At 27.6% G+C, this 25611-nt stretch overlaps 1 protein-coding gene across 1 annotated transcript in view; it reads right to left on the bottom strand.

Annotated features, from left to right (window-relative positions):
* The window catches only part of LOC119600958 (protein sickie-like), a 191936-nt gene extending 168622 nt beyond the window's left edge, over positions 1-23314 (bottom strand). The window contains 2 exon segments of the mRNA XM_037951562.1: positions 2999-3207; positions 22680-23314. Coding sequence (XP_037807490.1) covers positions 2999-3078 — 80 coding nt within the window. The 5' untranslated portion in view covers positions 3079-3207; positions 22680-23314.
* Positions 23315-25611: the final 2297 nt, after the last annotated feature.

Below are 25611 nucleotides of genomic sequence, written 5' to 3'. Positions count from 1 at the left end.
ACTTTTTAGTTAAAACTACTAAAATTAAAGTATTTTCAAATACGTTAAACATGAAAAAGTATTTTTTTTTTCTTTAAATCTCAATTTTGAAAATAGTAGTAGAAAAACTACTCTTATACAAACAACTATCATAATATGTTTGAAAAACTAGGGAAAACTCACGAAAATTCAATTACCACACAAATAAATCTGCGGTCAAACTCTAAAATTTACCCCTGAAACCGAACAGTGTTAAACAAACCTACAAGATACACATGCATTAATTCATTAATGGAAACACAATAAGCATAACATTTCTAAAATACACAATATATGAGTTATGTAGACTTTTCTATGGTTACCCAAATATCTCTTTATCTTTAAATTTGAAACAGTTGTTTGAAATTTAGAGACATTTTTACCACCTTTAATCATAGAAAATAATCTACACTTTGATCTTTTCAAATATTTAATACATTTTTTTTGGTGGTGGATGTTAATATTTGCTTCAGTTTCTAAGCATTGAGAGGGTTGTTTTAGAATTTGTTATAATTTTAAAAAATATTAAAGATGCATAACACACGTTATGGAAAATAATTTCTAAATCAAAACATGTACCAGCATTTAAAATTGTATTAATTCAATTATTATTTAAAACTAATCTAAAAAACAAATCATGATTAAAACATCTAGATACGATAATTAAGCAGTTTTCAAATGTCAAGTTACAAAAAAAAACGTTATAAATATAATTGAGACAAATGACGTTTTCATTTAAGAAAAATGTCAATCAATAAATTGCATATAAAATAGTAATAATAGTGCTAACATTATATTAAAATATTTGAGCAATATAAATTTGATATTTCTAAAGTTCTTTAAAAAAGTAGTATTTCTACTACTTTTTTCTAAAATGAGATTTGTAGAAAAATTTTGTGCTTTCATGTTTAATGTCTTTCGTAACATATAAATTTCATTTTTTTATGTAAAAAGTTACATTTTACTACATTTTAAAATAGTAGTATCATGACAATAATGAAATTGTTGTTAAAATATGTTAATTTGGTTGCAATAAACAATTTAAGCCTTTTAAATATAACTTTTTTGAAGTTTTTAAAAAAGTAGTATTTCTACTACTATTTTCAAAATTGAGATTTGAAGAAGAAAATAAAATTTTCTTGTTTAAAGTGTGTGAAAATACTTAAATTTGAGTAGGTTTATCTCAAAATTTAAATTTTTGTTTATTTTAAAATAGTAGTACTTCTACTACTATTTAGAAATCAAGAAATTTTTGCTAAAATTTAGTAATTAGGTTTAAATAAACAATTTGAGAGTTTTAAAATTATTATTTTTTAGTTTTTAAAAAAGTAGTATTTCTACTACTATTTTCTAAATTGTGATTTTCGAAAAAATGTTGTATTTTTCGTGTTTAAAGTTTTGAGAATTATAGAAATTTCATTAATTTGAAGTAAAATGTTACTTTTCACTTTATTTTGAAATAGTAGTATTTCTACTACTATTTAAAAATTAAGAAAATTTTGCTAAAATATGTGAATTAGGTTAAAACAAACAATTTAAGCTTTAAAAATAAAAATTTTTTCAAGTTTATGCAAATGTAGTATTTTTACTACTGTTTCAAAATTGTGATTTTCAGAAAATTTGTGTATTTTTCTTGTTTAAATCTTTGAAAATATATACATTTAATTTGTTTTATGTAAACATTTAAATTTTTGTCACTTTTAAAATAGTAGTATTTTTACTACTATTTAGAAATTAAAAATTTTTGGTCAAAATATGTTAATTTAATTTCTGTAAATAATTTAAGCCTTTTAATTTTACTTTTATTTGGTTTTTGAAAAAGTAGTATTTCTACTACTATTTTCAAAATTATGATTTTTAGACAAATTTTGTATTTTTCGTGTTTATAATCTTGGGAAATATATAAATTTAATTTGTTTTAGGTAAAAATTTAAATTTTTTTTCTTTTTTAAATAGTAGTATTTCTACTACTATTTTCAAATTCTGAAATTTTTGCTAAAATTTTGAAATTAGCTTAAAATAAACAATTTGAGCTATGAAAATTATACATTTTAAGAGTTTTTAAAAAAGTAGTATTTCTAATACTATTTTCAAAATAGTGATTTTAAGAAAAATTTGGTATTTTTCGTATTTGAAGTCCTTGAAATATATAAATTTCTTTTGTTTTATATAAAAAATTTAATTTTTGTTCCTTTTTAAATAGTAGTATTGCTACTACTATTTTCAAATTCTGGAATTTTTGCTAAAATTTGGTAATTAGCTTAAAATAAACAATTTGTACCTTTTAAATTTCATTTTTTGCAATTTTTAAAAAAGTAGTATTTCTACTACTATTTTCAAAATTGAGATTTAAGTATAAAATTGATATTTTTTGTTTTTAAAGTATTTTTATTCAAATTTCGACTTTCTTATTTTTGGCGTTTTGCCCAAAAAATCATCCAGCAAATAGTTTTCTTTTGAGTATTTCTCAAATTTATTTGCTTTTAAATTTGATTTCCTTCCAGAAAACCAACAACTAACTTTCCCTCTTTAAAACTACATACGTATGGAACTGGAAAAGTCCACACATGTTGAACATCTATCAGCATTTCATCAGGCATTACAATGCCGCTTTAAAAATGTAAAAAGTTCATTAAGAAAATTTTTTTCAAAAAACAACAAAATTCACTTTATCTGAGAATAGATTTTCTAGTTTCATTGTCAGTGTTAATTTACCACTAATATGAGGCCATCTCAGCATAATATGTGTAAGTGAAAATATTCCTAAACATGACACTAATGGGATTTTTTCACAATTTATGAACTTGACATTTAAATATTTTTTCTAGGGGAGTTTTTTGAAAGAGAGAAGAAAAGGGGGAAAATAGTTTTTTTTTTTTAATAATTTATTTTATTTGCTTAAATTGTAAATAATACTTTGTGTTATTTATGTTTAAAATAGTTTTTTAAATTTATGTATATTTTTTTAAGTTTCCATTACCTTCGTACATCTGGTGAATTGGGTAGACTGCGACATTTTCGACTGCTTTTGCTGCCATGCGATGAGGACGAGTTGCCCATTTTTGATTCAAAGTTTGTTTTATGTTTTTATTTTTAACTCAAATCATAATTTCTGTTAATTTTAAACTTAACGTTGTTTATTTAAAACATTTTTTTGATATATTTTTTAAAGCATACTTTCTGGTAGCACTTTTTTTTAAAAAATACAAATCAAAATTTTTTATAAATTTTTTTCTAAATAATTTAATTTTATAACATTTTACGTTTCTTACTTTTCAAACAAACAGTTGTGGCAAATTTTATTTGATTATTACACTTTTAATGCCTAATTTCAGGCTTTAATTACCATGTCTAACCTTGCCTATCTTAAGGCTTTACTAAACTTTCCTCTCTTAAAACTTTGGGTTTAAATTTTTTAAAAATGTTCTTATTACAACAAAAAATTAGTTTTTGCTCTTTAAAAATAAATTTTATTCGTTTATTACTATAATATGGTGCCTATATTAAGGCTTTAATTAACTTAAAAATTCTCTGCCTACTTTAAGGCTTTAGTTATTGATTTACATATGTTTTCTTAAGTTTCATTGCATTTCTTTTGTCTATTTTTGTTTGTTTGTCTGTCTGCTTACTTATTTGTCTAGTAATCTTTTAATTGCTACATTTCCCCCTAAAATCTCTTCCCTTTTCCCTCTAAAGCCTTATTGCTATTTAATTAGTACAATTTTCCATTTTCTTTTCGATACTACAGAATCTAAACAATTTTCATTATTTTTTCCTAAAGTTTTATTTACACAACTGCATTTTGCTTTTCGCCAAACAAAGATTTTTCATTTGTTTTGTCCTTAAGCCTAAAATGCTACAACATAAATGAACAGAATATGTTTGGCAAATAATCTTGAGTATTTAGGGATTTTTTTCCATGTTTAGTTCAACATTATTGTTGTACTTATTGTGTAAGCTTTATTGCTACTACATAAGAATTGTTTGGACAGCAGGGGTGCAGGGCTAGTCTTTACTTAAGGCTATATTTATAATGCAATTAGTATTTAAAGGGGCAAATATTTACTTAAGAGTAAAGAGGCTTTTTAGGCAAAAAGTAATGTAAAGTAGAGTAATTTAAAGGCAAACTAAAAACTATACTAAAGTCCAGTCCAAATTGTGGACTATAACCCGGACTAGACTATAGGCTAGGCTATAGACTAGACTATAAGCTAGACTATAGACAATACTATAAGCTAGGCTATAGACTAGACTATAGACTAGACTATAGACTGGACTATAGACTATATACTAGACTATAGACTGGACTATAGACTAGACTATAGACTAGACTATAGAATAGACTATAGACTAGACTATAGACTAGACTATAGAATAGACTACAGACTAGACTATATACTAGACTATAGACTAGACTAGACTAGACTATAGACTAGACTATAGACTAGACTATAGACTAGACTATAGACTAGACTATAGACTAGACTATAGACTAGACTATAGACTAGACTATAGACTAGACGACTATAGACTAGACTATAGACTAGACTATAGACTAGACTATAGACTAGACTATAGACTAGACTATAGACTAGACTATAGACTAGACTAGACTATAGACTAGATTATAGACTTGACTATAGACTAGACTATAGATTAGACTATAGACTTGACTATAGACTAGACTATAGACTAGACTATAGACTAGATTATAGACTTGACTATAGACTAGACTATAGACTAGACTATAGACTTGACTATAGACTAGACTATAGACTTGACTATAGACTAGACTATAGACTAGACTGTAGACTAGACTGTAGACTAGACTATAGACTAGACTATAGACTAGACTATAGACTAGACTATAGACTACACTATAGACTAGACTATAGACTAGAATATAGACTAGACTATAGACTAGACTATAGACTAGAATATAGACTAGACTATAGACTAGACTATAGACTAGACTATAGACTAGACTTAGACTAGACTATAGACTAGACTATAGACTAGACTATAGACTAGACTATAGACTAGACTATAGACTAGACTATAGACTAGACTATAGACTAGACTATACACTAGACTATAGACTAGACTATACACTAGACTATACACTAGACTATACACTAGACTATACACTAGACTATACACTAGACTATACACTAGACTATACACTAGACTATACACTAGACTATACACTAGACTATACACTAGACTATACACTAGACTATACAGTAGACTATACACTAGACTATAGACTAGACTATACAGTAGACTATACACTAGACTATAGACTAGACTATGTACTAGACTATAGACTAGTTTAGAGACTTGTTTTTAGACTAGATTATAGACTAAAGTATATACTAGTCCATACTATAGATTAGATTATAATCCAGATTATACATTCGACTATAGTGCTGATTATACATTAGACTATAGTCCAAACTATACATTCGACTATAGGCCAGCCTAGTCTATAATCGGACTTAAATTCTAATCTATAACCTGTACTATAGTCTAGTTAGATTACAGTACGACTATTTGCTTAATGTGATTTAATTTTAAAACAAAAATCCCCCTATTTTTTGATCTAAAAAAAAACCCAAAAATCAATAAATCTTTGTTTTTGAAGTATTTTTTTTTTTCTTATTTTATTTTGTATAAAATTATTACCTTACAATTTTTTATATTGTGTTAATCTCAAGTTTTAGCACACGTTTAAGGCACGTGTTGTAACTTGTGTTTTTTTCTTTTTTTGCCAAAATCTCTCTCACAGCCTCAAGCTTTATTAATGTTACGTTATGGGCTGCTAAATGTCCAATACATTAACTGTGAGCGGCTGCTAGCTACAAAGCCAAAAGGTATGCTTTACATATTATGCGCTAACACTACCTCAAAGTCTACTATACATATTGATGGTTAATCAATTTGTCGTAAAAATTAATGAGTTGTATTTGCGTTCTCTGGCCTTTTAGTGGGTGGTTGGTATTTTAAGGGTAGAATTTCAATTGTGGTTTTGGTATGATAAATTACTGTAAAGGGAATAATCTTAAATCAAAATGTTGTGGGTTGTAAATTTTTCTTGAGTTTTTTTTTTATAATTTTGTGCAAAATTTTTCTGTGTGTGTGTGGTTGGAAAATTTATTATGGGAACGAGTTTTTTCTGTGAGATACATTCCTTTCTGAAGCTGCACCCATTTTAATCATCAAAATTGACTGTCTACTGCTTTGTTTTCGTTGTCAGTTAATATTTTTCTTAAGGTTTTTTTTTTTGCTTCTTTGCTACAAAAAGTTATTGACTTTTATACGCTTAGCTGTATTTTGGATTTTTTTTAACTTAAAATTTTTCTTACCGTTATTTACTTTGGAATCCCTATTGAGTGCGTGAGTGCACTTTTAAGTTATTGCCAAATACGAAAAAAACACCACTAAACCTGTCAAATGTATTGACAAATTGCTGATTAACTTTGACATATAAAATGACTTTGACTTTGGTTGGGAGTTTTTTTTTTAGGACAAATTACCTTATTTGGACTAACGGAAGTTGAAACAGCAACAAATTTAAAGAACTTGCTTTTGCTTTGGCGAAATAAAGAATTTTTCTTAAAAACTTTTAAAGGAAGGAGGAGTGAGAAGTCTTGTTTTGCCCAAACTGTTTAAATATTTGTTTCTTTATTAAAATGTTGCAAGAATTTTTTGTTGTTTGTTATTTTTCCTTTGTATTTTTCAACATAAAATTGTAATGTTAAACAATAAAAATTATGGCTTTTTATTGTTTCTTTCTTAAGCCATAAATCTTCGAATGCAGCTGTAAAATAGTATTGTAAAACAAAAAGAGAGTTAATTTAAAAAAAATATTTTGCTGGCAGACAGGCAGCTCTGGTCTGAACTGGTTAAGGTTTTGTACATGTAAGAAAACTTATTGTTTCAATAAATAAACATTTGTTTACCGACAGAAAACTTCATAAAAAAGTGAATAAAACTTAAAGAAAAATCATTGCCAAAAAATTTTTAAAGCCTTAAAGTAGGCAATACATTTTAGATAATAAAAAAGCCTAAAAGTAGGCATTAGAATTTGAAATTCCTAAACAATACATAACAAAGATTTTAATATAATTCTGTACTTGCAATTGTATAAACAAAACTCCAAAATGTAAAAAAAAGTTAAAAATTTTGCACTTTTTTTACATTTTGCCCCTTAATTGCATTATTTGCTTAGAAACTTGCTGCAGTATAAAATATAAAATAAAAGCCTTGGTGATTAGCAACAGATTTATAATACATTTTTTTTAATATATTATAAAGCTCTAGAAAGTTTTTCCTGTAAAAAGCCCAAATAAAACACAAATAATTTTGCATTTTTTTACATTTTGCCCTTTATATGCATTTATTTCTTAAGAACCTGCCCGGCTCCTTAGTAGCTAATGAAACCCATGATTATAACCTATAAACTCAGTATTCCCTTGTTAAATTCCTTATAACATTTCAAAAATTTTAACTCGAGAAAGTTTAAAAATTAATTAAACTAATATTGCACTTTTTTAATATTTTGCTCTATTTTTGCATTATTTCTTTAGAAAGTTGTCATAAATTTCGATAAGAATATAAAGCTTATACTACTAGCTATAAATCTAATAAAAAAGCTTTTTTATTATTTAACTAATTTAAAAGTTATAACTCAATAAATTACAAAAAAACGTTTAGAAAAAATTTTGCACTTTTTTACATTTTGCTTCATATTTGCCGTATTTTCTTAAAAACTTTTTGTATATTTTGATAAGAAATTAAGCTTATACTACTATAGATCGGATATAAAAACTTTTTCTATTCTTTAACTAATTTAAAAGTTATAACTCGATGAAATGATAAAAATCATTTAAGAATGTTGCACTTTTTTATATTATGCCTCATATTTGCATTATTTTCTTAGAAACTTGACCTCGTCATTCATATCAAACGAAAGCTGTGGTTATAAGCTATATATCTAACGTCATTTCAGTGTTAATACTTTAAGTTTTTTTAATGTTATGACTAGAAAAAGCAAAATTTTGATGAATACTATTTTTGCACTTTTTTACATTTTGCTTTATATTTGCCTTATTTTCTTAGAAACTTGTAGTGCATTTCGATAAGGAATTAAAGCTTATACTACTAGCTATAGATCGGATATAAAAACTTTTTCTATTCTTTAACTAATTTAAAAGTTATAACTCGATAAAGTAACAAGCAGGTAGAGGAAAAATTTTGCACTTTAATAGATTTTGCCCCATGTGTGCCTTATTTTATTAGAGACTTGTTCTAGTATTTGCTATCAAATGAAAGCTATGATTACAAGCTATATATTTAATATCATTTCAGTGTTAAACCTTTAAGCTTTTTAAAAGTTATGATTAGAGATAGCTAAATTTTGAATAAAGCTTTTTTGCACTTTTTTATTATTTTGCTTTAAATGTGCCTTATTTTCTTAGAAACTTGTAGTGTATTTTGGTAAGAAATTAAAGCTTACATTGTTAGCTATAGATCGGATATAAAAGCTTTTTCAATCCTTTAACTAATTTAAAAGTTATAACCCGATAAAATAGAAATAATGTTTAAAAAAAATTTTGCACTTTTTTACATTTTGTCCCATATTTACCTTATTTTCTTAGAAACTTGTTGTGCATTTCGATAAGAAATCAAAGCTTATATTTTAAGCTATAGATCGGATATAAAAACTTTGTCAACTCTTTAACAAATTTAAAAGTTATAACTTGTTAAAGTGAAAAAAAGAATTTGAAAAATTTTGCCCTTTTTTACATTTTGCTTTATATTTGCCTTATTTTCTTAGAAACTTGTCAGGCATTTTTTGTCTATAACTTACATTTGTTGCTAAAATAGCTCAAGGTAGTTTAGTATTATGCTATTTTTACATGTTTTTGTGTTTTGTTTTTTTAATTATTTTGAAAAATTTTCTCAGATTTAAAATTTCACACTGCATAATTAGTTGCTCATGATTACTCACTCTTAGTGCTTACAGCAATGCTATCTTTTTGTTTGTGACCAAAATAAAACAACTTTAGTAATCATGTATTTAAAATTCTTAAGTTGAATTGTAAGAAAAAAAATGCAAAAATGTTGCATGTTGGCATGCAACCCTAGGTAGTAAGATATATAGATGGACGGACAGATAGACAGACAGACGGACTTGATGTAAAGAAATATTTTATTTAAATTTTATTTGTTTATGAAAAAGAAACTGAAAATCTTTAGTAAAATGTTAAAGTTTTTTAAAAATTTTGAATTTTAATAACAAAACTAACTGACAGTCAGTTTTAAAACTATGCCTGCTGTTGCCAGCCAGGCAGTCAGCTTGCAGCAATTGTGTTTTTCTTTTAGCAACAATGACAAGCTCATGTCAAGCGTCATCTTGACGCCTGTAATTGCTGTTACACATTTATTTCCATACGCACTTGCAGCGACTTGCCTTACTGCTTGCTGCGTTGTATGCTTTGCTTTAGTTCTCGTTGCAGTTTTTTTGAATAATTTTTTTTTTTGCCTTGATTTGTAAATTCATTATTATGCACCATAGTATCAAAAACAGATAAATTGTCTTGTGATTTCTCGTCTAAGTAAAATAGTAATGTATGGCAAATATACAGTATTAGACAAAAGTTAAACAACAGTATTTGGAAATTGCTTACAAAAGAAATAAATTGAGAGAATTAGTTAGCAAAAGCTTTATAATGATATTTTGTTTAGACTTGTTTTTGGTTTAAGTGTTGCTTTACTTTTCTTATACACTGTTTAATGTTAAAGAGTTTGTGTACGTGTTTTTCTTTTTATTAGAATTTTAAAACTTTACAACATAAATTTGTCACAATTTATGGTGATAGCAGTAAGAAAAGCAAAATTTTCTATTACTATATCTAGTTTTTATGGAAAATTTGCCAGATTTGTTTGTCTGCTTTGCTGATCAATTTAGTTTTATGACTTTAATAAATTCTTAATAAATGTTTTACTTAGCATACATTACTAAATGTAGGAGGTCTAAGTAAAAAAACCAGAATTAAAACAAATTTTAGAAAATTTTATTTTTTCTATAAATTTATCTATTATCTAACAACAATTAGATTTCCTGTAGTAAGTTATTCAAGCTTAAACTTTATAAAATGCTATTTTTTACAACAAAACCTTTTAGTAAAAACAACACCATGGTTTATTAACCAAGCATTAGGCAAAAAGTAGCAGCAGTAGCATAACTATTACTACTATTCATAGTAAAGGGCCCCAACACGCCACTTAGTAGTAGTATATGGATCTCTATAAATTAACAATAATAAATATTGTCATTTTGACAGTTGTAGTAAAAAAACTGTTGAAAATATAAAAAAAAAAATTTATATAAAAATTGTATTCATGAAATAAATGCAGTCAAGTGTGTAGTTTTTCAATAGTGGTCGTCGTCGTCATCATTATCATCATTATCATCATGTATACATCCATGACTGCCAACATACAAAAGAACAAATAAAATCATATAAAATCAACATGTGTGGTCTAAGAGGAGAATGATTTTGACATGTGTCATAAAGTGAGATTTTTGCACGAAAAACTATACAAAATTGAAATAATAAAAATTGTTGGCAAATCAACAGAGCAATTAAATGTGGCCCTAAAAACAAAGGAAAAGCGGAACAGTAATAACCAATTACAAAATTTAAATTGAAGAAAATAAAGCTCAACAAAAAATTGGCAGAAATATTAAAAAAGGCAAAATATTAGGCAAAAAGGCAAAATTTTTCATTCTTTTCTCAACTTTCTCAACTTATAACTTTTAAAATGTTTAGAGATTTAATAACTTTTTTATATTTAATCTATAGTTTATAATAAAAGTTTTAATTTCATATCCAGAAACAAAGCAAAATTCTAAGCAACTAAGGCAATTATAGAGCAAAATGTAAAAAAGTGCAAAAATTAGTCTTCAGAATATTTTGACTTTAACGAGTAATTATGTTAAACAAATTTTTTAGAATTAGAATAATCATCCACTAAATCTCTAGCTATTAACCATAGCTTTCATTTGATATACAAATCTGGCCCAGTTGCTAAGATTATAATGCAAATAAGGGGCAAAATGTAAAAAAGTGCAAAAATTCGTTTTATTTAAATTTTGACTTTAACGAGTAATTATGTTAAAAAATTTTTAAAAATTAGAAGAAACTTCTACCTGATTACCAGCTGTTAATCATAGCTTTCATTTGATATACAAATCTGGCCCAGTTGCTAACAAAATAATGCAATTATAGGGCAAAATGTAAAAAAGTGCAAAAATTCGTTTTATTTAAATTTTGATTTTAACGAGTAATAATGTTAAACAAATGTTTAAGATTTAGAATAAACTTCTATTAGATCTCTAGCTATTAATCATAGCTTACATTAGATATAAAAATCTGGTCCAGTAGCTAACAAAATAATGCAATTATAGGGCAAAATGTAAAAAAGTGCAAAAATTCGTTTTATTTAAATTTTGATTTTAACGAGTAATAATGTTAAACAAATTTTTAAAAATTAGAAGAAACTTCTACATGTTTTCTAGCTATTAATCATACCTTTCATTTGGTATAAAAATATGGTCCAGTTGCTAACAAAATAATGCAATTATAGGGCCAAATGTAAAAAAGTGCAAAAATTCGTTTTATTTAAATTTTGATTTTAACGAGTGATAATGTTAAACAAATTTGTAAGAATTAGTATAAATTTTTACTGAATGTGTAGCTGTTAGTCATAGCTTTCATTTGATATACAAATCTCGCCCAGTTGCTAACAAAATAATGCAATTATAGGGCAAAATGTAAAAAAGTGCAAAAATTAGTTTTATTTAAATTTTGAATTTAACGAGTAATAATGTTAAACAAATTTTTAAGAATTAGAATAAACTTCTATTACATATCTAGCTATTAAACATAGCTTTCATTGGATATAAAAATCTGGTCCAGTTGCTAACAAAATAATGCAATTATAGAGCAAATTAGATAAAAAGTGCAAAATTTGTTTTACTTCATTTTATACTTTTAAGGGTTAAAACTTTTGAAAACTGTTCAAGGTTTAGAAAAATATTATATCTAATATATAGCTGATAATCTTAGCTTTCATTTGATACCAAAAATAGAGGCAAGTTTCTAAGAAAATAATGCATATTTGAGGCAAAATCTACAAAAAGTGCAAAATTTTAATATTTTTTTTTTAGTTTTTCATACTTTCTCTAGTTAAAACTTTTGCACAATTTGAAAATGTGAAATATAGTCGATAACACATAAACTTAGCTTTCATTTGTTACCAAAAGCCAGGGCAAGTTTCTAAGAAAATAATGCATATTTGAGGCAAAATCTACAAAAAGTGCAAAATTTTAAAGTTTTTTTAGTTTTTCATACTTTTTTTAGTTAAAACTTTTGCACAATTTGAAAATTATGAAATCATGAGTCCATAGCACACAAATTTAGCTTTCCTTTGCTATCAAAAAGCAGGACAAGTTTCTTAGAAAATAATGCACATTTAGGGCAAAATCTGCAAAAAGTGCAAACTTAGTCATAATTGTTTACTCTTAATTGTCACACTTTTTTGATTTAAAACTTTTGAAAGCATTTTAGAATTTGAAATGTTATTATACATATATTGGTTTTAAAGCTGTTAATCTTAGCTTTCATTTGCTGCCCAAGACTCGGGCACTTTTCTAAGAAAATAAGGCAAATTTAAAGCAAAATGCAGAAGTGTTTAAGTGATTTTTGACTTTTTTTTAAGTTAAAACCTTTTAAATGCTGGAGTGTCTCTGGTTTTAGGCGCAAAGCTCTTATATTGTGCTAAAAATTCAGGGCAGAAAAGCATTAAATTGCATTTAAAGGGCAAAATATGCAAAAAGTGCAGTTTTATGGTGTTTTTTACTTTTTCTAGTTGTTTTCAATTTATTGACTTTTAAAGTTAAAAAAATTTCATTATTTTATGCTAAAAGTCCATTGCAATCCATTTACCTAAAGGGCAAAATGTGCAAAAAGTGCACTTTTTGCATTTTTTTTTACATTTTCAACTTAAAAACTAGGGCTGGGTTGTGATACTGATTTGGAGAATATAAATTGATGAAGTTAGTTTTTCACTTAATTAAGAAAATCATAAGGCTTAGTGTCATTTATAAAGCAAACTTCTAACTTCATTAAAATTCATTTTAAACTGATGTTAAACTCCCTTTTTTTTGGAAACTGAAAACCTGAAAATCTGAAAATCTAGAAAACTCTATAAAAAGCACGTTTAAAACGTTTATTATTTAATCTTTTAAAGCTTATTGCTACAGCACCATCAACACCCTGGTGCTTAATACTTTGGACAATTAGAATTTTCAAGTGACAGAATTTTGCCAAAACTAACATAAATTATCCTTAGGCATTAGAGAAACCCACACAATTGCTTTCTCTCTATCTAATAATAGTTCATCTACAAAATTCGTTTCAAATCATTAAATAAAGATTATAAAAATGTGCAAAAAAAAAGGATTTCAAAAAATCCCCCCTCCTGAAATGCTAAATGCAATAGCAAATGAAATGCATTATAAAGCCCGAGAAAAATTTTTTGATAAAAAAATTTTTAAGATTTGGTCACGTTCTGTGGCTGGTGTAAAAGCCTTTTCAAAACTGTAGATAAAAATAAATCGTCTAAAAGAAATTCATATTTATTATGCGTGGAAAGAAAGAAAGAACTAAAATTTATGCAGCACTTGTTGGTTTTGGTAACCAAATACATACATATATTTTTTTGTCGTTTGGTGGTGGTTTATTTTGAAGACAAAAACCGCAAGTAACTGAACCTTAAGGTTCGAGGTACTATTACAATAGGAAGTTTTTATTATGTTTTTTTTTTCAAAAACGAAAAAAAGGCACGCGTTTTAAACATTAAGAAAAAAAAGTTTTTTTTTCAAGTTAAATTGTTTTTTTTCTGACTAAAATTCTAAAAAGCCGTAAATCATTAAATAATATAGATGTTCATTTTAAAAAAACTTTTTCAATATTACAAAAAAAAATATTGTATTTAGGGAAACGGAAGCAATTATTTGACAATTATATTTTGAAATTTTTGGTTTCGTTGCTGTAGTTGTCATTCGTAGTATTCTGCTGTTGACAGTTGTTGTGTTTGGGTAGTGTCAAATTTAAATCGTTTTAAATAGCGGTAAATACTAATGTTTAATCATTTAATTTAATTGATTTTCCCTTTTATAATTCTATGAATTTGCTTTAATACTGTCGTGTTCAACATTTAGTAATTAAGTCATGTTAAAACATGTTTGACATATTAATTTAAAATTTTGGTTTAATGGTTAGACGACGGATATTTGTTATTAGATTTCTTTTTCAATATTCTGGGAATAATCGTAATTTTTAGAAAATTTTATAATTATTCTTAAAATTGAAATATTTTTATTTGATAAACAATATTTTTTAACGGTTTAAGAACTATAACACGTACATATACAATTTTGATTTATAACAGAAAAAATAAGTCTAGACGATAGCACAGACTATAGTCTCGACCATAGACAAGACTACAGACTCGAAAACTATAGTCTATAGACCAGATTTTAGTCTGGACTAGAGAAGTCTATAGTCTGGACTACAGACAAGTCTATAGTCCGGACTATAGAGAAGTCTATAGTCTGGACTATAGAGAAGTCTATAGTCTGGACTATAGAGAAGTCTATAGTCTGGACTATAGAGAAGTCTATAGTCTGGACTATAAAAAATTTTATAGTCTGGACTATAGACCATTCTATACACTGGACTAAAGACAAGTCCATAGACTGGACTATAAACAAGTCCACAGACAAGTCTATAGTGTGGACAAGTTAATGGTCTGGACTATAGGCGTGTCTATAGACTTTAGTATAGACAAGTCGATAGTCTGGACTATAGGCAAGTCTATAGTCTTTACTCTATACAAGTCAATAGTATAGACTATAGAGAAGTCTAAAGTCTGGACAATACAGAAGTCTATAGTCTGGACTATAGAGCAGTCTATAGTCTGGGCTATAGAGCAGTCTATAGTCTGGACTATAGAGAAGTCTATAGTCTGGACTATAAAGAGGTCTAAAGTCGGGACTATAGAGCAGTCTATAGTCTGGACTATAGAGAAGTCTATAGTCTGGACTATAGCTAAGTCTATAGTCTGGACTATAAATAGGTCTATAGTCTGGACTATAGATTAGTCTATAGTCTGGACTATAGATAAGTCTATAGTCTGGACTGTAGATAAGTCCATAGTCTGGACTATAGATAAGTCTATAGTCCGGACTATAGATAAGTCTATAGTCTGGACTATAAAGAGGTCTAAAGTCGGGACTAGAAGCTAAGTCTCTAGTCCAAACTAACGACAAGTCTCTAGTCCAAACTATATACAACTCTATAGAGAATAGACTAAACTATAAGTATATAATCTAGACGATAGACAAGTCTATAGTCTTTACTATAGAGAAGTCTATAATCTGTACTATAGACAAGTCTACATTATGGACAAAATAAAAGTCTGTAGTTTGGACTATAGAGAAGTCTTTAGTATGCACGATAGAGAAGTCTTTAGTATGGACTATGGAGATATAGTCTTCTCTATAGTCTGTACTATAGAAGAGTCTATAATCTATAATATAGAGAAGTCTATAGTTTGGACTATAGACAAGTCTATAGTCTGAACTATAGACAAGTCTATAGTCTGAACTGTAGACAAGTCTATTGTCTGGACTATAAACAACCTCCCTAATGCCTGAAAATGCAAAGATGCTAAATTAAAGTACTTGAATATATTATGCTGTTTTATGGATTCATTTTAAGAAAAATAGTACTAATTTTTAATTACTAGGTAAATCTTAAGTAAAAATTTGCTAGAGAGAAACATAAAGCTTATTGTGAAAGCTATAATAACTGCAAACCTGCCTGACTGCCAGCTCAACTGTCATCTTCTATTTTCACTTTTATTAGTCGTCGTAGTAAATAGAAGAAAGAAACTTCATTTGGAAAACTAGCAAATTAATCCCTTTTTAAGTACACACTTCAAATAATGTTCTTCATACATTGTTAAAGCTTAAAAAGGCATAAAATTAAAAGTGCCTATCTTATGACTACTAACAGCAGCAGTATTTCAAAAACCAGAGGGGGCTGGCTCAGTTATCTGGTTAAATAGTTAAAGGGTTTGGGATAAAACTAAACCTTAAGCAAAATGTGTACAAAGATTAACGCCAAAACAGGAATAACTATAGAAGTTACTTAAATATCTAACGAAACCTGTACTCTCTCTTTCTTCTGCATCTATCTCTTGATAAGCCTTTTTAAAGATTAAAGATAAAAATTTCGTTTCATTTCCATCTGAACAAATAGCACAGAGTTTAATTAAAGACACGCGCATTATGACCAAACTGGTTAGAAAAGACATGGTGTGTTATTTAAAAAACCAAGAAGGGTTTCAGAAGATGTGATAAAGTTTAACCATAACACAAATTATTAAAAATTACATTATATATGTTCATGTATGTATTTTTAATGTTAATAACTGAGACAGTAATAAGTTTTTGTTTCTTTCTAATTAAAGTTTAAGGTTTAATTTTAATATAAAATTTGAGTTTTGCTAAAATTTTGCAAATTGGTTTTGTTGGCATTCTATATTTTTGGTTTAGGGTCATAAATTAAGTTTTATCTTAACGGCTATTTTGTCTGCCTTTAAGCCTGTTATGTTATGCTGGAATCTGACTTTATATTGTAACAAAAAATTACTCAGTCTATTGTCAGATTGTGTAAAGGTTTATTGTGCTGGAAAATGTTGTATGTATGGAAGTTTTATATGGGAAATATTGAACATTTCAGCAGTTCTGGGAGGGCTATATACCAGACTATAGTAGAGGCTATAGACTAGACTATAGTTGAGTCTATAATCGAAACTACAGACAAGACTATAGTCGTCTATAGTGGGGACTATAGTCGAGACTATATACAAGACTATAGTGAAGACTATATCAGAAGCTATAGTCCATGCCATAGACAAGACTATAGTCGAGACTGTAGACAAAACTATAGTCAAGACTATGGTAGACACTATAGTCAAGACTATAGTCCAGATTATAGTCGAGATTATAGTCAAGACTATATTGTAGACTATAGTCGACTATAGTGTGGACTATAGTCGAAACTATATACAAGATTATTGTGGAGACTATATTGGAAACTATAGTCGAGACTTTTGTCAAGACTATAGACAATACTATAGTCAAGACTGTAGACGAGACTATACTTGAGACTATAAGCTATATATTGGAAACTATAGTAGAGACTATAGACAAGACTTTTGTCAAGACGATCGACAAAACTATAGTCAAGACTGTAGAGGAGACTATACTCGAGACTATTAGCTATAGCCTGGACTATAGACAAGACTATAGTCGGAACAATAGACAGGACTATAGTGTAGACTATAGACAAGGCTATAGTCGAGACTATAGACAAGACTATAGTGTAGACTATAGACAAGTCTATAGTCGAGACTATAGACAAGACTATAGTTGACTACAGTGGGGACTATAGTTGAGACTATATTGGAAACTAAAGGCTATAGTTTAGTCTATAGAAAAGACTATAATGGAAACTCTAGACAAGACTGTAGACAAGTCAATAGTCGAGACTATAGACAAGATTATAGTTGGTACTATTATCAAGTTTATAGCTGATACTATAGACAAGAGTATAGTCGAGACTACAATCGAGACAATAGGCAAGACTATAGTCGAGGCTATAGACAAGGCTGCAGCATAGACAAGACTATAGACAAGAATATAGTCGAGACTATAGACAAGACTATAGTCAAGAATATAGACAAGGCTTTAGTCTAGACTATAGACAAAGCTTTAGTCGAGACTATAAACAAGAATATTTTCGAGATTAAAGTCAAGATTGTACTCAAGACTATAGTTGATGCTATAGTCAAGACTATAGTGGAACTTATAGTCGAGACTATATTGGAAACTATAGGCTATAGTTTAGTCTATAGAGAAGACTATAGACAAGACTATAGCGAGACTATAAACTATAGTCGCAACTATAGACAAGACTATAGTCGAGACTATAGACAAGACTATAGTCGAGACTATAGACAAGACTATAGTTGAGACTATAGACAAGACTATAGTCGAGACTATAGACAAGACTGTAGTCGAGACTATAGACAAGACTATTGTCGAGGTTATAGTGTAGACTATAATGAGGAATATAGTCAAGAATATAGTGTAGACTATAGTCAAGACGAAACTATAGTCAAGACTATGGTAGAGACTATAGTGAAATCTATAGACAAGACTATAGAGGAAACTATAGACAAGACAATAGTCAAGGCTAGTCTATACTCTAGACTATAAACTATAGTGTGAACTATATACAATACTATAGTGGAGACCATAGTCGATACTATAGTGAAGACTGTGGACGAGACTATAGTGGAGACTGTTGTCGAGACTACAGACAAGACTATAGTTGAGACTATAGATAAGACTATAGTCGAGACTAAAGACAAGACTATAGACGAGACTATAGTCGAGACAACAGACAAGACTATAGTAGACACTATAGACAAGACTATAGTCGAGACTATAGACAAGACTATATTGGGAACTTTAGACAAGATTATAGTGGGGACTATTATCAGAACTACAGTTTTAACTATTCTCAGTTCTAGGGTATGGACTACAGTCAGAGTTTTGCTCAAAATACCATTTTACTTGACCACTTCAAAAACTACTGGGTTAGAAGCTTAAAATTAGCTTTTTGCTTTGCCTGTACAACAATGTCCTAGATGTGGGTAAAATTAACATTAAAACATTATCATAATATTGGTCTTTATCGTTTTGTGCCGCGTGTGCTGGTTGTTTACGGTAAAGTTTAGCTAAACATGAACATAAATTAAATATGCTTTAAATAGCTAATGATAATAGAATTGCAACAAAAAAAAAGAGAACTTTAATTAAAATCACTAAAAGTGTAAGATTTAAAAAAGTATTAAATACATTTGAAAACAGAGAAAATGGAGCAATTGAAAGGGTGTTAAAGTAGCTTTCTGTTGATATACCATATGGCTACATCTCATTCCTTATCACTGATAAGGATATACACATTAAAGGGGATTTCTAGTGAAATAATATTAGGGCGTTTTGATATACTATAGGTTTTAAAGTAACTCCCTCCTTCCCCTTGTTCATTAACATAGATTCTTGGAAAATTTGTATTAACACATGTTGTTTAATTGTCCTATATTTTTATTATCTTTTTTCCCACTTTAAATGTCAAAAATTTTCGATTCTTTACCAAAACCTTTTCTTCTCAAATACCTAATTATTTATTACTTTAGGCAGATAAGTGCAACCAATGTAACCAATATGACATTTTAAAACCAAATTATGTTTAGTCAATGAAAAACGCCCACTTACAACACAAAAACACTTTTCAACAAAAACTGATATCCTAACCTCAAATTATAAAAAAAAATATTAAAATAGGAAGTAACACAGTTTATTTTTCCAATTACACACATAAACTCACCCTATATACCAAAGGCAGCTGTTTATGGAAATATTTTCCAAAAAATAAAAAGAAAAAATAATAAACAAAAATTTTCTTTTATTGGTTTTTCTTTACAAAAAATAAAAACATCTGCCTAGACATGGAGACGCAATAGGTATTTTGTTTCTGTCCAAAAAAAAGTTTAATAAACTTTACAAAAAAAAAAAAAAAAAAAAAAATGAGAAAAATAAGCAGGCGTAACTAAATTAACACTCATTTTCAAATCGTTTTTTCTTACTCGATGACTGGGGTAGTTGAGGATTTATTTGATATTTTGACAGATTGTCAATGACAGTTTGTTAAGTTTTACTTTAAGATCAAATTACCACGGGTGGTGTTTTTGATGTCATTTGATTTAGTTGCTTGAAGTATTTTAATTTTATTTTGGGAATTGCACTTTTTTTGTATTCTCTCTCGAAATCAATGTCAACAGTGTCATTGAGACAAAGAAATGTCAAAAAAAAAACTAATCATAAGATTAAATATTTGACAATTTTTTGAAATTAAATTGAAAAAAATGTTTAAAAGGGTAGAAAATAAAACTGAAAGCAACTGGTAAAAAGGGTTTAAGATACATAACCATGTGGTTACTTTTTACATAAAAACTTGTGCGTTTCCATTGGGAAAACATATTTTTGAAAGATTACTTAATGTGTTATTTCTAAATGTAGCCTTAAGTCATATTTATTAAAAAAATATGCGTAAAACCCAAAATTAACAAAAAGTAACCGGTAACCATTTGAGCAATTTCTTTTAAATATACAAAATTTTGTAATTTATTGTGATAAACTTGTCAAGAAATTTAAATTAAATAAAGAAAACTACAAAATGATCAAGTTTTTGTAAGAGTAACCGGTATTCATTTACTTAAAGTTGCTTAGATATAATAAATTATTGTCAGTACTTGTTTAAAATGCTGGCTAAAGTTAAATTTGTTAAGAAAATTGAGAAAATGTTCAACTTTAGCAAAAAGTAACCGGTAACCGTTTGATCAATTTCTTTAAATTATACTAAATTTTGTACTTTTTTGTAATAAACTTTCCAAGAAATTTCAGTTACATAAATAAAACTACAAAATTATCAAGTTTTTGTAAAAGTAACCGGTATTCATCTACTTAAATTTGCTTAAATGTAATAAATTATTATCAGTACTTGTTTAAAATGTCGTCTAAAATCAACTTTGTTATGAAAATTTTCTTAAAACTCAAATTTAGCAAAAAGTAACCGGTAACCATTTGTTTAATTTCTTTAAATTATACTACATTTTGTTATTTATTGTAAAAAACTTGTCAAGAAACTTGAGTTTCATAAAGAAAACTACAAAATTATCAAGTTTTTTGTAAAAGTAACCGGTATTCATTTACTCAAATTTGCTTAAATGTAAAAAATTATTATCAGTACTTGCATAAAATGTTGTCTAAAGTTAACTTTGTTAAGAAAACTAAACGAATTATCAGTTTTAACAAAAAGTAACCGGTAACCACTTCACAAATATTGCTTAAATATACAAAATTTTACAATTTTTTATGAGAAAAATGCCCAGAAATTTCTTTTAAACCCAAAAAAGTAAAAAATTAAGTTTTTGTAAAAGAAACTGGTATTCATTTACTCAAATTTGCTTAAACATGCCAAATTATTGTCACTACTTGCATAAAATGTTGTCTAAAGTCAACTTTGTTGAGAAAATTTGAAGAATTTTTAATTTTAGCAAAAAATAACCGGTAACCGTTTAACAAATTTTTTTTACATTTACAAAATTTTATAATTTTTTTTAAAAAACAGATTCTCAAAAGTTTTAAAAACATGAATAGACTTAAAAAAGCAAACAATCAACTGGTTTTCGTAAAAGTAACCGGTAACCATTTACTCGAATTGCTTGTTAAATTATAAAAACTTTCAAAAATGTTTAAGAAATCTTAAATTTACAAAAAAGTAACCGGTACTCATGTATTAAAATTATGTTAATTTTAATAATCTTGAATTCTATTATTTAAATTTGTTCCTAGAATTGGTTTTAAATTAAGAAATTTTCTAAATAATGTTAAAAATCTTTAGATTTGAAAAAAGTAACCAGTAACCATTTCTACAAAATGTCTTAATGCGATACATTTCAATAATAATTTTCAATAAAAATGGGGCTAAAGTCAAAATCTTTCAAAAATTTAACAAAATGCCTAAATTCAACCAAAAGTAACCGGTAACCATGCATCCAATTTTGTTTAATTATAAAAAATTTTTAAATTCATTATGAAAATAGTATCATAAATGGTAGAGTAAACCCAAAACTGCTTAAGAACTTTGAGATTTAACAAATTTTCATAAAAGTAACCAGTACCCGTTTACTCAATTATCAGATTATAGTGAAATATTGTTATAATTAAGAATAATTTTTGATAAAATTAGGCGTTCAGTTAAAATTTTCAAGATTATTGAAGAATTATTTAAATTTACAAAAAAGTAACCGGTAACCATTTATTCAAATTGTCTAAAGTAGTCATTTTTATATGTTTTGTTTATTATTTGAAGAAAATTTATCTAAAAACTAAATTTTCCAAAAAAAATCTTAACATTTCTTTAAAACTGATCGGTGGCCGAAAAGTAATCGGTAACCATTTAACCAAATTGTTTATTTTAACAATAGATTTTCATTTAATATGTTTACTTGTGTTCCCTTATATATCATTATCCTTAATTCTGTTCAAATATCCCTTTTGTGCAAAAAAGTAATCGGTAACCACTTATTTAAATTGTTTATTTATTTCACATTTTTTTAACTTATAATGTTTAAGAGTGTCTTTAAACCTAAAATTTTCCTAGTTTCTGTCCAAAAATCGCTATTATGCAAAAAAGTAATCGGTAACCATTTAGCAAAATGGCTTTATTTTCAATTATCTAAACTATTGTTAAGAAAATTTAAACAAATTTTGCCACAACTTTGTTTTTTGACTCGTTTTTGGTTTCTAAATTCACAAGTAACCATTTCTCGAAGTAATCGTTACTTGTTTAAAAATGTCTTCTATATTCCAAGTTACGCCTCATTACCCGTTAATTTGTTTGAAACCTTGTTAATAAACTATTAGGTTTTAGTTTATTTCTCAATATAAATAATTTTGTTTAAATTTGTATTTTTAAGTAACCACTTGTAAATATTCCTTGGTTAGTGGTTACTTTATGTAAAAAATTTTATTAAAATTTATTTGTTGTAAACTCGTTATTTAGATAAAAATTTTTATTTGATTTTTTATATAAAATTTTCTTTTTTTGTTTTTTAATTCACAGATTTGGTCATCAAAGTAACCACTTGTTTTTTTCAATGATTTCCTTTAGGTAAGTAACCATATCATTAATATTCACATTTGAAAGATTTCTTTAGTAATCAGTAACTGTATATTTATGCAACTGTTTTCCATTAGAAACCTTCAATTTACGATATTTTCTTCAACCAATTTCTTTTTAATTTTTTGTTTTTTTATTAAAAATATTTTTATTAATTTATTTTTTTTCACAATTTTTTGTAAAAATTTTATAATTTCGCTTCCCCGCCGTTTTTTTTCTTTTTGTTTATTTCATTTCACTTTTCTTCATTATTATAATCCTCTCTCTCGAAAAAAAAACATGCAACGCTTTCAAAGGCCACACGACAACTAAATGTTTAGCCGGCTCTACAACTTCCATAAGGGAGTTGTTACCACCAACAACAACAACTACCACACAACATCATTATTATTAACATTGACTTGATGACGAAGTTGACATCACACTCAAACAACAACAAAAAAAAAACAAGACACATGCATACGACCAATATAACACCACCCCACCAGTAGCAGCAGTACAAACCTGATGCTAAAGATGATGAAGGCTCGTGAGCTACATTCGGCTGAGCCGAATTTTAGATACCTAACACAAATACAGTATGACTTCTAGGTTGATATATTGTCTGTACTATAGTTTGGACTATAGTCTGAACTATTGTATGAATTATTGTATGAACTTAGTCTGAATTATAGTCAGGACTATGGACTGAACTATAGTCTGGACTATAGCCTAAACTATAGTTAGGACTATAGTCTGAACTATACTCAGGACTATAGTCTGAACTATACTCAGGACTATAGGCTGAACTATAGTCTGAACTATAGTCTGGACTATGGACTGAACTATAGTCTGGACTATAGCCTAAACTATAGTTAGGACTATAGGCTGAACTATAATCTGAACTATAGTCTGGACTATAGTCTGAACTATAGTCTGGATTATGTTCTGAGCTATAGTCAAGACTTTTGTCTGAACTATAGTATAGACTATAGTCTGGACTAAATCCTGATCTATAGTCTGGACTATAATCTGGACTATAGTCTTGACTATAGTCTGGACTACAGTTTGGGCTATAGTCTGGACTATAGTCTAAAGTATAGACTGAACTATAGTCTGGACCGTAGTCTGAACTATACTCTGGACTATAGTCTGAACTATACTCTGGACTATAGTCTGAACTATAGTCTGGACTATAGCCTGAACTATAGTCTGGACTATAGCCTGAACTATAGTCTGGACTATAGCCTGAACTATAGTATGGACTATAGTGTGAACTATAGTCTGGACTATGGTCTGATCTATAGTCTGGACTATAGTATGAAGTATAGACTGAACTATAGTCTGAACCATGGTCTGAGCTATTGTCTGGACCATAGTCTGAACTCCAGTCTGGACTGTAGTCTAGACAATAGTCTGAAGTATAGTCTGGACTATAGTCTGCACTATAGTCTGGACTATAGTGTGAACTATAGTCTGGACTATAGTGTGAACTATAGTCTGGACTATAGTGTGAACTATAGTCTGGACTATAGTGTGAACTATAGTCTGGACTATAGTGTGAACTATAGTCTGAACTATAGTGAGAACTATAATCTGGACTATAGTGTGAACTATAGTCTAAAATAGTCCAAACTAAAGTCTCATTTATAAGCTGACCTCTTGTCTAGACTATAGTCTGAATTCTAAATTATAGTCTAAACTATAACTCACCCTAGAGGCCCGACTGTAGGGTGTATATAAAATAAAAAACCGGTTGTAATAAACAATAAACAGCTGTACTAACAAACAAACAAAACAACTCGATGACACTTTTTACCAAACAGTCTGAAGCTATGTTGAGTAAGCTTAACCAGAACATTCACTAGGTTGCAAAGCAACATGTTTGATGTTGTGTTTTGTCTGAGAACGCACAAATCTTTAGATAATAATCATGTTAACGATATTTAGTATCTTTTTAGTCTTTGAAATTTTAAATGCGATTCTTGTTTTTTATTTTTATATTCTTACTAAAAGTTGTTGCTGTTTTCATACCATTTATGAATAGGTTTTGTTGTAGCAACATTTTTTTTGTTGTTTGTTTTTATTTTCATTTTTGATATGAAGAAAAAATATTAAATGTTTATGGTCGAGCTGTAGTAGTTGGTTGCTGTAGTGTTTGCTGGCTATAAATAGCTTTCAAGAAAGAAAAAAAAAAAAGAATACGAAGAAAACATGAACTCTTCTCTTCTTGCAAAGCTACAGTATCATTCTTTCTAGTGTTAGATGCGTGTTTTTGCTGCATTTGCCAACAAGTGAAAAGGTTTCTTGCTGTTTTCTTTGCTGTGCGTTATGTTTTTCAAATCTTCCTATTTTCTAATAATTTTTTTCTTTAAAGGAAGATAATTTTTATTTTTTTTTTCGTGTATAGTTTTCGTTTTTAATAGTTCAATAAACTTGAGTTTTTATGTATGGGAGTTTTCTATTTTTATGTTCTAATTTTTTGAGAATTCATTCTAAAACAAATTTTGTTTCAAAAATAAATGACATTAATTATAGTTAATGTGTCATAATAAATTTATTGCGTTCTATAACAAGTGTATAAATATAAAAATAAAATTTTAGGAAAATAGTTTTGAAAATAGATAAATTTTGGTAATAAAATTTGAGAATTTTAAAA

This window comes from Lucilia sericata, unplaced genomic scaffold (assembly GCF_015586225.1).
Source record: "Lucilia sericata isolate MDLA Ls3-8-SP2 unplaced genomic scaffold, ASM1558622v1 Contig000130F_arrow, whole genome shotgun sequence".
Taxonomy (NCBI): Eukaryota; Metazoa; Arthropoda; class Insecta; order Diptera; family Calliphoridae; genus Lucilia; species Lucilia sericata.
The sequence above is the reverse complement of the archived record's forward strand: the minus strand, read 5'-3'. Positions and strand labels throughout refer to the sequence as shown.